Consider the following 14,132-nt stretch of genomic DNA (forward strand, 5'->3'; position numbering starts at 1 on the left):
ATGCATAGTGCCAACTCTAAAGTTTGGTGGAGGAGGAATAATGGTCTGGGGCTGTTTTTCATTGTTTGGGCTAGGCCCCTTAGTTCCAGTGAAGGGAAATCTTAACACTACAGCATGCAATGACATTATAGACGGTTCTGTGCTGCCAACTTCGTTGCAACAGTTTGGGGAAGGCTCTTTCCTGTTTCAGCATGACAAAGCCCCTGTGCACAAAGCGAGGTCCATACAGAAATGGTTTTTCAATATCGGTGTAGAAGTATTTGACTGGCCTGACCTCAACCCCATCGAACACCTTTGGGATGAATTGGAACACGAACTGCGAGACAGGCCTCATCGCCCAACATCAGTGCTCGACCTCACTAATGCTCATTGCAGTTCCAAGATCTAGTGGAAAGTCTTCTCAGAAGAGTGGAGGCTGATATAGCAGCAAAGTGGGGTCAACTCCATATTAATGCCCATGATTTTGGAATTAGATGTTTGACGAGCAGATGTCCACTTACTTTTGGTCATGTCGTGTATATTCTATTCTTAGTTACAATAAAAGTGACTCCAAAATGACGTAATAAATGAATTATCATTCATTTCTATTAGGCACAAAATAATCTGAAACACAACCAAAACAAATAGTAAATGCATCCAACAAATTTTTAAAGTCACACCCTTGTTCCAGCCATTGTGTGCTCTGAATATGGGACCAAATATTTAGCATTTTACTACTTTAATACACATGTTGGTCCACTAAAATGAGGGTGGGGGGGGACTATGTACAAAAAGTGCTGTAATTTCTAAACGGATCATCTGATATGGATGAAAATATCCTCAAATTAAATGTGACTGTCTACAAATTTACCTCATTCAAAGTGCTGGAGTACAGAGCCAAAACAAAACGAAAATATGTCACTGTCCCAATACTTTTGGAGCTCACTGTATATATTTTATTGTATGATATTTTTTGGAGTGCGGCAACAATTTGCTAAATTAATATAGGGGAAACACTGCATGTTTTGCTTCATATCTTTGTTCAGAAGTTCTTGTTTATTTGATGGTATTTTTTATCAAAGACTAGTGTTGAGTGACATTTGTTTGGTCGAGATTTACACAAACTCTCTCACAATGTGTGCTGGATTGCACAAGTCAGTCAATGTCAATGTTTGAAGACACTCTATCGTCTTTTGTTCCTCAAACCCCCTTTCTTGCACACACAGAGCCCGCAATCATCAGAAACCTCATGTCCACTGAAATCACAACAGCATCTGTGTCTCTGAGCTGGACTGAACCATTGGGAAACAGATCCTTCTTCAGAGTAGAATGGACTGATGGCAAAACCAATGGCAGTCAGAATACCCCAGAAACCTCTTTTAATGTTACTGCTCTCACTGCTGGAGTGCAGTACCTCTTCACAGTCACTGCAGTGGCTGGAGATAACACAACTGTAGGACAGAGCAAGACAGTTTCTAAGTATACAAGTAAGTAACTCAGATACTTTAGTGTTGGATTGTTTCAATGCCACAGATACTATTTGTATTCATTTATACGTTACTTGTTTGGATCCAAGAACGTGATGATTTGAAAGTTGCCATGTCTTTCTGCAATGAGACATTTCAGATGATTTTTGCCCAATAGAAATGAATGGTAAATAATGTATTATGTCATCTTGTAGTCACTTTTATTATAAATAAGAATATAATATGTTTCTAAACACTTCTACATTAATGTGGATGCTATCATGATTACAGATAGTCCTGAATGAATTGTGAATAATTATGAGTGAGGAACCTAGACGCACAACATATCATACCCTTCCTCCAAAAATGCTTACCTCCCTGTTACTGTAATGGTGAGATGTTAGCATGTCATGGGGGTATGATACTGTATTTATGTATCTGTGACATTCTCACTCATCATTATTCATGATTCATTCAGGATTTTCCATAATCATGATAGCATCCACATTAATGTAGAAGTGTTGAGAAATACGCTATATATACAAAAGTATGTGGACAACCCTTCAAATAAATGGATTTGGCTATTTCAGCCACACCTGTTGCTGACAGGTACAGTTGAAGTCGGAAGTTTACATACACTTGGATTGGAGTCATTAAAACTTGTTTTTCAACCACTCCAAAAATGTCTTGTTAACAAACTACTTTTGGCAAGTCGGTTACGAAATCTACCTTGTGCATGACACAAGTAATTTTTCCAACAATTGTTTACAGACAGATTATTTCACTTATAACTCACTGTATCACAATTCCAGTGGGTCAGAAGTTAACATCCACTAAGTTGACTGTGCCTTTAAACAGCTTGGAAAATTCCAGAAAATGATGTCATGGCTTTAGAAGCTTCTAATAGGCTAATTGACATAATTTGAGTCAATTGGAGGTGTACCTGTGGATGAATTTCAAGGCCTACCTTCAAACTCAGTGTCTCTTTGCTTGACATCATGGTAAAATCAAAAGAAATCAGCCAAGACCTCAGAAAACAATTTGTGGACCTCCACAAGTCTGGTTCATCCTTGGGAGCAATTTCCAAACACCTGAAGGTACCATGTTCATCTGTACAAACAATAGTACGCAAGTATAAACACCATGGGACCACGCAGCCGTCATACAACTCAGGAAGGAGACGCGTTCTGTTTCCTAGATATGAAGTACTTTGATGCGAAAAGTGTAAATCAATCTCAGAACAACAGCAAAGGACCTTGTGAAGATGCTGGAGGAAACGGGTACAAAAGTATCTATATCCACAGTAAAACAAGTCCTATATTGACAGCAAGGAAGAAGCCACTGCTCAAAAGCCGCCATAAAAAGCCAGACTACGGTTTGCAACTGCACATGGGGACAAAGATCTTACTTTTGGAGAAATGTCCTCTGGTCTGATGAAACAAAAATAGAACTGTTTGGCCATAATGACCATTGTTATGTTTGGAGGAAAAGGGGGAGGCTTGCAAGCCAAAGAACATCCCAACCGTAAAGCACGGGGTGGCAGCATCATGTTGTGGGTGTGCTTTGCTGCAGGAGGGACTGGTGCACATCACAAAATAGATGGCATCATGAGGTAGGAAAATTATGTGGATATATTGAAGCAACATCTCAAGACGTCAGTCAGGAATTTAAAGCTTGGTCGCAAATGGGTCTTCTAAATGGACAATGACCCCAAGCACACTTCCAAAGTTGTGGGAAAATGGCTTAAGGACAACAAAGTCAAGTTATTGGAGTGGCCATCACAAAGCCCTGACCTCAATCCCATAGAAGATGTCTGTGCAGAACTGAAAAAGCATGTGTGAGCAAGGAGGCCTGCAAACCTGACTCAGTTACACCAGCTCTGTCAGGAGGAAGGGGCAAATATCCACCCAACTTACTGTGGGAAGCATGTGGAAGGCTACCCAAAATGTTTGACCCAAGTTAAACAATTTAAAGGCAATGCTACCAAATACTAATTGAGTGTATGTAAACGTCTGACCCACTGTGAATGTGATGAAAGAAATAAAAGCTGAAATAAATCATTCTCTCTACTATTATTCTGACATTTCACATTCTTAAAATGAAGTGGTGGTCCTAACTGACCTAAGACAGGGAATTTTTACTAGGATTAAATGTCAGGAATTGTGAAAAACTGAGTTTAAATGTATTTGGCTAAGATGTATGTAAACTTCCAACTTCAGCTGAATATAAAATCGAGCACACAGCCATAGACCAACATTGGCAGTAGAAAGGCCTTGCTGAAGAGCTCAGTGACTTCCAACGTGTCATCGTCATAGGATGCCACCTTTCCAACTTATCAGTTAGTCAAATGCCTTCCCTGAGAGACCTGCCCCGGGTCAATTGTAGGTGCTGTTATAGTAAAGTGGAAATTCCTAAGAGCAACAACGGCTCAGCCGCCAAGTGGTAGGGCACACAAGATAACCCGAGATAGCCTAAGATAACCATGCACAATGTCAAGCGTCTGCTGAAGAGGAGTAAAGCTCGCCGCCATTAGACTCTGGAGCAGTGGAAACATGTTCTCTGGAATCATGGATCACGGTTCAGCATCTGGCAGTCCGACGGACAAATATGGTTTTGGAGGATGCCAGGAGAACGCTACCTGCCCCAATGCATAGTGCCAACTCTAAAGTTTGGTGGAGGAGGAATAATGGTCTGGGGCTGTTTTTCATTGTTTGGGCTAGGCCCCTTAGTTCCAGTGAAGGGAAATCTTAACACTACAGCATGCAATGACATTATAGACGGTTCTGTGCTGCCAACTTCGTTGCAACAGTTTGGGGAAGGCTCTTTCCTGTTTCAGCATGACAAAGCCCCTGTGCACAAAGCGAGGTCCATACAGAAATGGTTTTTCAATATCGGTGTAGAAGTATTTGACTGGCCTGACCTCAACCCCATCGAACACCTTTGGGATGAATTGGAACACGAACTGCGAGACAGGCCTCATCGCCCAACATCAGTGCTCGACCTCACTAATGCTCATTGCAGTTCCAAGATCTAGTGGAAAGTCTTCTCAGAAGAGTGGAGGCTGATATAGCAGCAAAGTGGGGTCAACTCCATATTAATGCCCATGATTTTGGAATTAGATGTTTGACGAGCAGATGTCCACTTACTTTTGGTCATGTCGTGTATATTCTATTCTTAGTTACAATAAAAGTGACTCCAAAATGACGTAATAAATGAATTATCATTCATTTCTATTAGGCACAAAATAATCTGAAACACAACCAAAACAAATAGTAAATGCATCCAACAAATTTTTAAAGTCACACCCTTGTTCCAGCCATTGTGTGCTCTGAATATGGGACCAAATATTTAGCATTTTACTACTTTAATACACATGTTGGTCCACTAAAATGAGGGTGGGGGGGGGACTATGTACAAAAAGTGCTGTAATTTCTAAACGGATCATCTGATATGGATGAAAATATCCTCAAATTAAATGTGACTGTCTACAAATTTACCTCATTCAAAGTGCTGGAGTACAGAGCCAAAACAAAACGAAAATATGTCACTGTCCCAATACTTTTGGAGCTCACTGTATATATTTTATTGTATGATATTTTTTGGAGTGCGGCAACAATTTGCTAAATTAATATAGGGGAAACACTGCATGTTTTGCTTCATATCTTTGTTCAGAAGTTCTTGTTTATTTGATGGTATTTTTTATCAAAGACTAGTGTTGAGTGACATTTGTTTGGTCGAGATTTACACAAACTCTCTCACAATGTGTGCTGGATTGCACAAGTCAGTCAATGTCAATGTTTGAAGACACTCTATCGTCTTTTGTTCCTCAAACCCCCTTTCTTGCACACACAGAGCCCGCAATCATCAGAAACCTCATGTCCACTGAAATCACAACAGCATCTGTGTCTCTGAGCTGGACTGAACCATTGGGAAACAGATCCTTCTTCAGAGTAGAATGGACTGATGGCAAAACCAATGGCAGTCAGAATACCCCAGAAACCTCTTTTAATGTTACTGCTCTCACTGCTGGAGTGCAGTACCTCTTCACAGTCACTGCAGTGGCTGGAGATAACACAACTGTAGGACAGAGCAAGACAGTTTCTAAGTATACAAGTAAGTAACTCAGATACTTTAGTGTTGGATTGTTTCAATGCCACAGATACTATTCATATTTATTGATGCGTTAGTTGTTTGGATCCAAGAAGGTGATGATTTGACAGTTGCCTTGTCTGTGTAGAATGGATTGATGGCAGTAGAGATATGAATGAAACTACCAATGAGACCACCTTTAACTTAACTGAGCTGACTGCTGGAGTGAAGTACACATTCAGGGTGCTTGCAATTAATGGGGATGAGATGACTGAAGGCAATATTTGATATTATTGAGTTGCGGAACTCTTGGTGTTAATGGACATTTGTCATGTCTAGAGGCTGATCCATACCTCTGGGCAGTGTATATTAGAGGCTGATCCATACCTCTGGGCAGTGTATATTAGAGGCTGATCCATACCTCTGGTCAGTGTATATTAGAGGCTGATCCATACCTCTGGGCAGTGTATATTAGAGGCTGATCCATACCTCTGGGCAGTGTATATTAGAGGCTGATCCATCCCTCTGGGCAGTGTATATTAGAGGCTGATCCATACCTCTGGGCAGTGTATATTAGAGGCTGATCCATACCTCTGGGCAGTGTATATTAGAGGCTGATCCATACCTCTGGGCAGTGTATATTAGAGGATGATCCATACCTCTGGGCAGTGTATATTAGAGGCTGATCCATACCTCTGGGCAGTGTATATTAGAGGCTGGTCCATACCTCTGGGCAGTGTATATTAGAGGCTGATCCATCCCTCTGGGAAGTGTATATTAGAGGCTGGTCCATCCCTCTGGGCAGTGTATATTAGAGGCTGATCCATACCTCTGGGCAGTGTATATTAGAGGCTGATCCATACCTCTGGGCAGTGTATATTAGAGGCTGATCCATACCTCTGGGCAGTGTATATTAGAGGCTGATCCATCCCTCTGGGAAGTGTATATTAGAGGCTGATCCATACCTCTGGGCAGTGTATATTAGAGGCTGATCCATACCTCTGGGCAGTGTATATTAGAGGATGATCCATACCTCTGGGAAGTGTATATTGTACCATTTAAAGGCCCAGTGCAGTCAACATTTGGATTTTTGTGTTTTATATATATTTCCACACTACGAGGTTGGAATAATACTGTGAAATTGTGAAAATGATGATCATGCCTTTTTAGTGTAAGAGCTGTTTGGAATGTCAGTCTGTTTTGGTTGGGTGACTTTTTGGCCTGAATGGTGACATATCCAGGAGCTAAATTTATTAAAAATATTATCCAGTTTTCAGTTTTCCCCTCCCCACTCAGACCACTCCCAGACATTCCAAGCTAAATTCTTCCTTGAGAAATTGCTCATTGCTGACAAGCTATTTTTGTTTGTTTTTGAACATTTGAATTGAAAACAATGACAGTAAGGTACCGAATTGTTACCCAGAAAAGATTCAATATTGAGAAACAAATAGCTACATTGAACTTTTAATACAGATGTCTTTCAAGATATAATATTTTCTATTGTCCCGTAAAATCAAATTCCTTGCTCACGTAAGAACCTGAAGTCATCAGGAACCTCTTTGTCTCTGAAATCATGATATCATCTGTGTCTCTGAGCTGGATTGAACCATTGGGAAACAGCTCCTTCTATAGAGTAGAGTGGACTGATGGCAGTAGAGATATGAATTGAACTACCATTGAGACAGCCTTTAATGTAACTGAGCTAACTGCTGAAGTGCAGTACAGACTCATAGTTGCTGCAGTCGCTGCTGATAAGACTACTGAAGGATTACCCATCATGTTTAACCAGTATATCTGTCGGTCACTGTAGTTTTGGTTCACATAATTTTCTATTTTGAAGGGAGTGTAGACTCCAACTGATCCAGAATATTTAGGAAATGTGTTTATCTGCAATCAACTGCAAAATTGGGCTTGGATAGTATGACTAAGTGCTTGTCCTTTATTGAAAACTCCTTTTTTTGTCCCCAAAACATTTCATGTCATTGATAATGCTTACTATCTTTAAATATGTTTTTAGAGGTACCACTTTTGTGTCCTACATACTGACCTTAAATGTATGTAGAATTAGCATGCTTCTGATCATATATATAGACTGTATGGTGATTACCATGAATAATAATGATTCTGGTGATCTTTTCCCAAAATATAACTTTCTTGCACGCACAGAGCCTGCAGTCATCAGGAACCTGACTGTCACTGAAATCACAACATCATCTGTGTCTCTGAGCTGGATTGAACCATTGGGAAACAGCTCCTTCTATAGAGTAGAATGGACTGGTGGCAGTAGACATATGAATACAACTACCAATGTGACAGCCTTTAATGTAACTGAGCTGACTGCTGGAGTGAAGTACACATTCAGGGTCACTGCAGTGGCTGGTGATAATATAACTAAAGGAAAAGCTCAGGAGAAAGCACTCTTTACAAGTAAGCCTTTTCATTGAAATGGTCTTAATATTTTCTCTGAAGTGGAACCATGTAATGATTATGTTAATATCTGTATTTAACAATGAGAGGGCAATAAGAGGAAGGGTAAGGTCCTCTTTCTTTTTTGAATCAAAAGTGTTGAAATCCTGGGATAGAGTACTGTAGGTAGGTACTAGGTCATCTAATGGTGTGTTCTTCTCCCAAAATGTACATTTCTTGCATGCACAGAACCTGCAGTCATCAGGAACCTTACTGTCTCTGAAATCACAACATCATCTGTGTCTCTGAGCTGGATTGAACCATTGGGAAACAGCTCCTTCTATAGAGTAGAATGGACTGGTGGCAGTAGACATATGAATACAACTACCAATGAGACAGCCTTTAATGTAACTGAGCTGACTGCTGGAGTGAAATACACATTCAGGGTCACTGCAGTGGCTGGAGATGAGATGACTGAAGGCAAAAATATCAGTGTTTCACTCTTTACAAGTAAGATTAAGTTTAAATTGTCTGGACTCTATTTCTTAACTGCTTTATGCAACGTTCTGTATCTGATATTTTTGAGTTGTAGAACTCTTGGTGTTAACGGACATTTTTCATGTCTAGAGGCTGATCCATACCTCTGGGCAGTGTATATTAGAGGCTGATCCATACCTCTGGGCAGTGTATATTAGAGGCTGATCCATACCTCTGGGCAGTGTATATTAGAGGCTGATCCATACCTCTGGGCAGTGTATATTAGAGGCTGATCCATACCTCTGGGCAGTGTATATTAGAGGCTGATCCATACCTCTGGGAAGTGTATATTAGAGGCTGATCCATACCTCTGGGCAGTGTATATTAGAGGCTGATCCATACCTCTGGGCAGTGTATATTAGAGGCTGATCCATACCTCTGGGCAGTGTATATTAGAGGCTGATCCATACCTCTGGGCAGTGTATATTAGAGGCTGATCCATACCTCTGGCCAGTGTATATTAGAGGCTGATCCATACCTCTGGCCAGTGTATATTAGAGGCTGATCCATACCTCTGGGCAGTGTATATTAGAGGCTGATCCATACCTCTGGGCAGTGGATATTGTGGCCGTTAAAGGCCCAGTGTAGTCACGTGATTTTCCTGTGTATTGTATTTTTCTAAACTGTGATGTTGGAATAATACTCTGAAATGGTGAAGATTATGTTAATTCCCTTTTAATGTAGGAGCTGTTTGAAAGAAAACGCCTGACATTTCAATCTGTTTTGGTGGGAGGAGTTTTGGCCTGCCCTGTGACATCACCCGGGGATACATTTGTTTAAAGACCAATATGAACGAGTTCCAAACCTCTCTGCTAATAACAGCTAGTTTAAAGTTTTCCCCAACCCCACTCAGACCTCTACTAGACAGTCTCAGCTAAATTCCTGCTTGACAAGTTGCTCTATTTGTAAATAAGCTATATTTGTTCTTTTTTTTACCATTTAATTGAAAACATTCACAGTAAGTTACTTAATTGTTACCCAGACATGATTTGATATTGAGATGAAAACGGTGGCATTGGACTTTTAATACTGATGTTTTAGAAGATATGTTATTGTCTAGTGTAGACTTTTGCGGTATACCGTGTATACTGTGTACCGAGGTGTTATGAAATAGCCACGAGATGGTTTTTCAATACCGTCAATACTGTTGAAACTATTTCTTTGAAGTTTTTCTATACAGTTTCATATTTGTAGCTACTTTTTAAGTAAATACCTGCAGTCAACTTGTGCAATATGTTAGAAGATAACGCAGATTGGGTTCTTTATTTCACCTGTCACATTATTTGACATTATTAAGCTTACCGTAGTTCCCCAGAATAGTTGAGCCAGTCACGTTTTACTTTATAAATAGCACAACTGGTGAGAGCGGGAGCCGGTGAGTCAAGCTGTGTATTGACAGGGGTTGCGTTTGATATTGAATGTCACCTGTTGTTTTTTTGCTTCAACGGAGTTGTTAGGGATGTGCAACTATAGTTTTCCTTCACAGAAAGTACATTAGTGCAACACATTCGGCAGAAAATTGCTTATTTTTCATGAGATGAGAACAGAAGCGCAATGCTATTTGGCTGGTAGGCTAAATCAGTTTACAAAGAAAAAGTACAGTCTTTTCTTGCAAAAACTTTTCTAGCCATCATATTTCTAATGTTTATCATAGAGAGAATGTATCCAGCTACTTTTCCTAATGTTTTTCTTAAAGTTATTCTTACACTTTACCGAAGAAAAGTACGCTGGCTACACTGAGAAAAGTGCTGGAGTAAAGTAGCCGCACATCAGTCAGAGCTCTGTCTGCTGGTAGAATGCCGGTTCATGTGCAACTGAAGCGCAACATTTGTCTGATGCTGAGCAGAAATCACAATAAGAATCATTTTAGATCTGCGTTTACAAAACGCAGAAAGATATTTCTTATGCATTTATATATTTTTCCTGTGTGTATAACTCAGAATTCTGCATTAATGCGACCCCTAAGTTTATTTAGCTAGTTGTCTAAGTAAGTGACTGAATTTATAAGGTGATGGGACATCGTATTGTGTTGTCTTTCTGCCGTGTTTGAGAAGTTAAAGGTCTTTTGGATGACTTATCTGTACAGCTGCCACAAATATCTTTCGATTTCCTTGAGTTTTTTCTCCTGTCTGTTCTCGGCCCGTTGTCTTCTCCCCCATCAGCCCGTCTGCTTCCATCTTCTTCGAGCGGAGCAGGCAGTCCCGTTGCCCTAGCAACTCCGGACTCCACACAGACACAGCATTTACACCTGTCTCTCCAGAGCCAGTACTGTTCATTTGCATAATGTCTCTTGTTCACATTCGCTTGCAAATGTCCAAACTCCCCCAAAATTACAATCGGTATCTCCTATATATGTATAAGTATTGAGCTGGACTGCCTGTCTCTTTATAAAAAATGCTTTCGTTTGTGCTCGTTGGCATATTTAGCTAGCAGCCTCTATGGAAATGTGCTATCATTTATGCTAATTTTGTTAGCATGCTGGTAACAGACTCCCAAAGGGCTTCTAATTTTTTGGCGCCCCCTTGTGTACTGACGAGAACATCTGGATCCCGCCCAACCCTAGTCTAGTGTCCCCTAAAATGTAATTTCTTGCTCATGTAGAACCTGAAGTGATCAGGAACCTCTCTGTCTCTGAAATCCCAACATCATCTGTGTCTCTGAGCTGGATTGAACCATTGGGAAACAGCTCCTTCTATAGAGTAGAGTGGACTGATGGCAGTAGAGATATGAATTGAACTACCATTGAGACAGCCTTTAATGTAACTGAGCTAACTGCTGAAGTGCAGTACAGACTCATAGTTGCTGCAGTCGCTGCTGATAAGACTACTGAAGGATTACCCATCATGTTTAACCAGTATATCTGTCGGTCACTGTAGTTTTGGTTCACATAATTTTCTCTTTTGAAGGGAGTGTAGACTCCAACTGATCCAGAATATTTAGGAAATGTGTTTATCTGCAATCAACTGCAAAATTGGGCTTGGATAGTATGACTAAGTGCTTGTCCTTTATTGAAAACTCCTTTTTTTGTCCCCAAAACGTTTCATGTCATTGATAATGCTTACTATCTTTAAATATGTTTTTAGAGGTACCACTTTTGTGTCCTACATACTGACCTTAAATGTATGTAGAATTAGCATGCTTCTGATCATATATATAGACTGTATGGTGATTACCATGAATAATAATGATTCTGGTGATCTTTTCCCAAAATATAACTTTCTTGCACGCACAGAGCCTGCAGTCATCAGGAACCTGACTGTCACTGAAATCACAACATCATCTGTGTCTCTGAGCTGGATTGAACCATTGGGAAACAGCTCCTTCTATAGAGTAGAATGGACTGGTGGCAGTAGACATATGAATACAACTACCAATGTGACAGCCTTTAATGTAACTGAGCTGACTGCTGGAGTGAAGTACACATTCAGGGTCACTGCAGTGGCTGGTGATAATATAACTAAAGGAAAAGCTCAGGAGAAAGCACTCTTTACAAGTAAGCCTTTTCATTGAAATGGTCTTAATATTTTCTCTGAAGTGGAACCATGTAATGATTATGTTAATATCTGTATTTAACAATGAGAGGGCAATAAGAGGAAGGGTAAGGTCCTCTTTCTTTTTTTGAATCAAAAGTGTTGAAATCCTGGGATAGAGTACTGTAGGTAGGTACTAGGTCATCTAATGGTGTGTTCTTCTCCCAAAATGTACATTTCTTGCATGCACAGAACCTGCAGTCATCAGGAACCTTACTGTCTCTGAAATCACAACATCATCTGTGTCTCTAAGCTGGATTGAACCATTGGGAAACAGCTCCTTCTATAGAGTAGAATGGACTGGTGGCAGTAGACATATGAATACAACTACCAATGAGACAGCCTTTAATGTAACTGAGCTGACTGCTGGAGTGAAATACACATTCAGGGTCACTGCAGTGGCTGGAGATGAGATGACTGAAGGCAAAAATATCAGTGTTTCACTCTTTACAAGTAAGATTAAGTTTAAATTGTCTGGACTCTATTTCTTAACTGCTTTATGCAACGTTCTGTATCTGATATTTTTGAGTTGTAGAACTCTTGGTGTTAACGGACATTTTTCATGTCTAGAGGCTGATCCATACCTCTGGGCAGTGTATATTAGAGGCTGATCCATACCTCTGGGCAGTGTATATTAGAGGCTGATCCATACCTCTGGGCAGTGTATATTAGAGGCTGATCCATACCTCTGGGCAGTGTATATTAGAGGCTGATCCATACCTCTGGGCAGTGTATATTAGAGGCTGATCCATACCTCTGGGAAGTGTATATTAGAGTCTGATCCATACCTCTGGGCAGTGTATATTAGAGGCTGATCCATACCTCTGGGCAGTGTATATTAGAGGCTGATCCATACCTCTGGGCAGTGTATATTAGAGGCTGATCCATACCTCTGGCCAGTGTATATTAGAGGCTGATCCATACCTCTGGGCAGTGTATATTAGAGGCTGATCCATACCTCTGGGCAGTGGATATTGTGGCCGTTAAAGGCCCAGTGTAGTCACGTGATTTTCCTGTGTATTGTATTTTTCTAAACTGTGATGTTGGAATAATACTCTGAAATGGTGAAGATTATGTTAATTCCCTTTTAATGTAGGAGCTGTTTGAAAGAAAACGCCTGACATTTCAATCTGTTTTGGTGGGAGGAGTTTTGGCCTGCCCTGTGACATCACCCGGGGATACATTTGTTTAAAGACCAATATGAACGAGTTCCAAACCTCTCTGCTAATAACAGCTAGTTTAAAGTTTTCCCCAACCCCACTCAGACCTCTACTAGACAGTCTCAGCTAAATTCCTGCTTGACAAGTTGCTCTATTTGTAAATAAGCTATATTTGTTCTTTTTTTTACCATTTAATTGAAAACATTCACAGTAAGTTACTTAATTGTTACCCAGACATGATTTGATATTGAGATGAAAACGGTGGCATTGGACTTTTAATACTGATGTTTTAGAAGATATGTTATTGTCTAGTGTAGACTTTTGCGGTATACCGTGTATACTGTGTACCGAGGTGTTATGAAATAGCCACGAGATGGTTTTTCAATACCGTCAATACTGTTGAAACTATTTCTTTGAAGTTTTTCTATACAGTTTCATATTTGTAGCTACTTTTTAAGTAAATACCTGCAGTCAACGTGTGCAATATGTTAGAAGATAACGCAGATTGGGTTCTTTATTTCACCTGTCACATTATTTGACATTATTAAGCTTACCGTAGTTCCCCAGAATAGTTGAGCCAGTCACGTTTTACTTTATAAATAGCACAACTGGTGAGAGCGGGAGCCGGTGAGTCAAGCTGTGTATTGACAGGGGTTGCGTTTGATATTGAATGTCACCTGTTGTTTATTTTGCTTCAACGGAGTTGTTAGGGATGTGCAACTATAGTTTTCCTTCACAGAAAGTACATTAGTGCAACACATTCGGCAGAAAATTGCTTATTTTTCATGAGATGAGAACAGAAGCGCAATGCTATTTGGCTGGTAGGCTAAATCAGCTTACAAAGAAAAAGTACAGTCTTTTCTTGCAAAAACTTTTCTAGCCATCATATTTCTAATGTTTATCATAGAGAGAATGTATCCAGCTACTTTTCCTAATGTTTTTCTTAAAGTTATTCTTACACTTTA

At 40.1% G+C, this 14,132-nt stretch overlaps 1 protein-coding gene across 5 annotated transcripts in view; it reads left to right on the forward strand.

The window, feature by feature from the left end:
* Positions 1-14,132, forward strand: part of LOC115144766 (receptor-type tyrosine-protein phosphatase eta-like) — a 110,793-nt gene that overhangs the window by 61,386 nt on the left and 35,275 nt on the right. For 2 of the 5 annotated variants that reach the window (XM_065002996.1, XM_065002997.1), the window contains exons 6-11: positions 1,206-1,466; positions 5,298-5,558; positions 7,701-7,961; positions 8,190-8,450; positions 11,710-11,970; positions 12,200-12,460. In XM_065002996.1, the coding sequence (XP_064859068.1) occupies positions 1,206-1,466; positions 5,298-5,558; positions 7,701-7,961; positions 8,190-8,450; positions 11,710-11,970; positions 12,200-12,460 (1,566 nt within the window). The remainder of the gene's footprint in view (positions 1-1,205; positions 1,467-5,297; positions 5,559-7,700; positions 7,962-8,189; positions 8,451-11,709; positions 11,971-12,199; positions 12,461-14,132) is intronic. The other 3 variants (XM_065002998.1, XM_065002999.1, XM_065003000.1) reach the window with 3 other exon arrangements.

This window comes from Oncorhynchus nerka, linkage group LG17 (genome assembly GCF_034236695.1).
Source record: "Oncorhynchus nerka isolate Pitt River linkage group LG17, Oner_Uvic_2.0, whole genome shotgun sequence".
NCBI classification, from domain to species: domain Eukaryota; kingdom Metazoa; phylum Chordata; class Actinopteri; order Salmoniformes; family Salmonidae; genus Oncorhynchus; species Oncorhynchus nerka.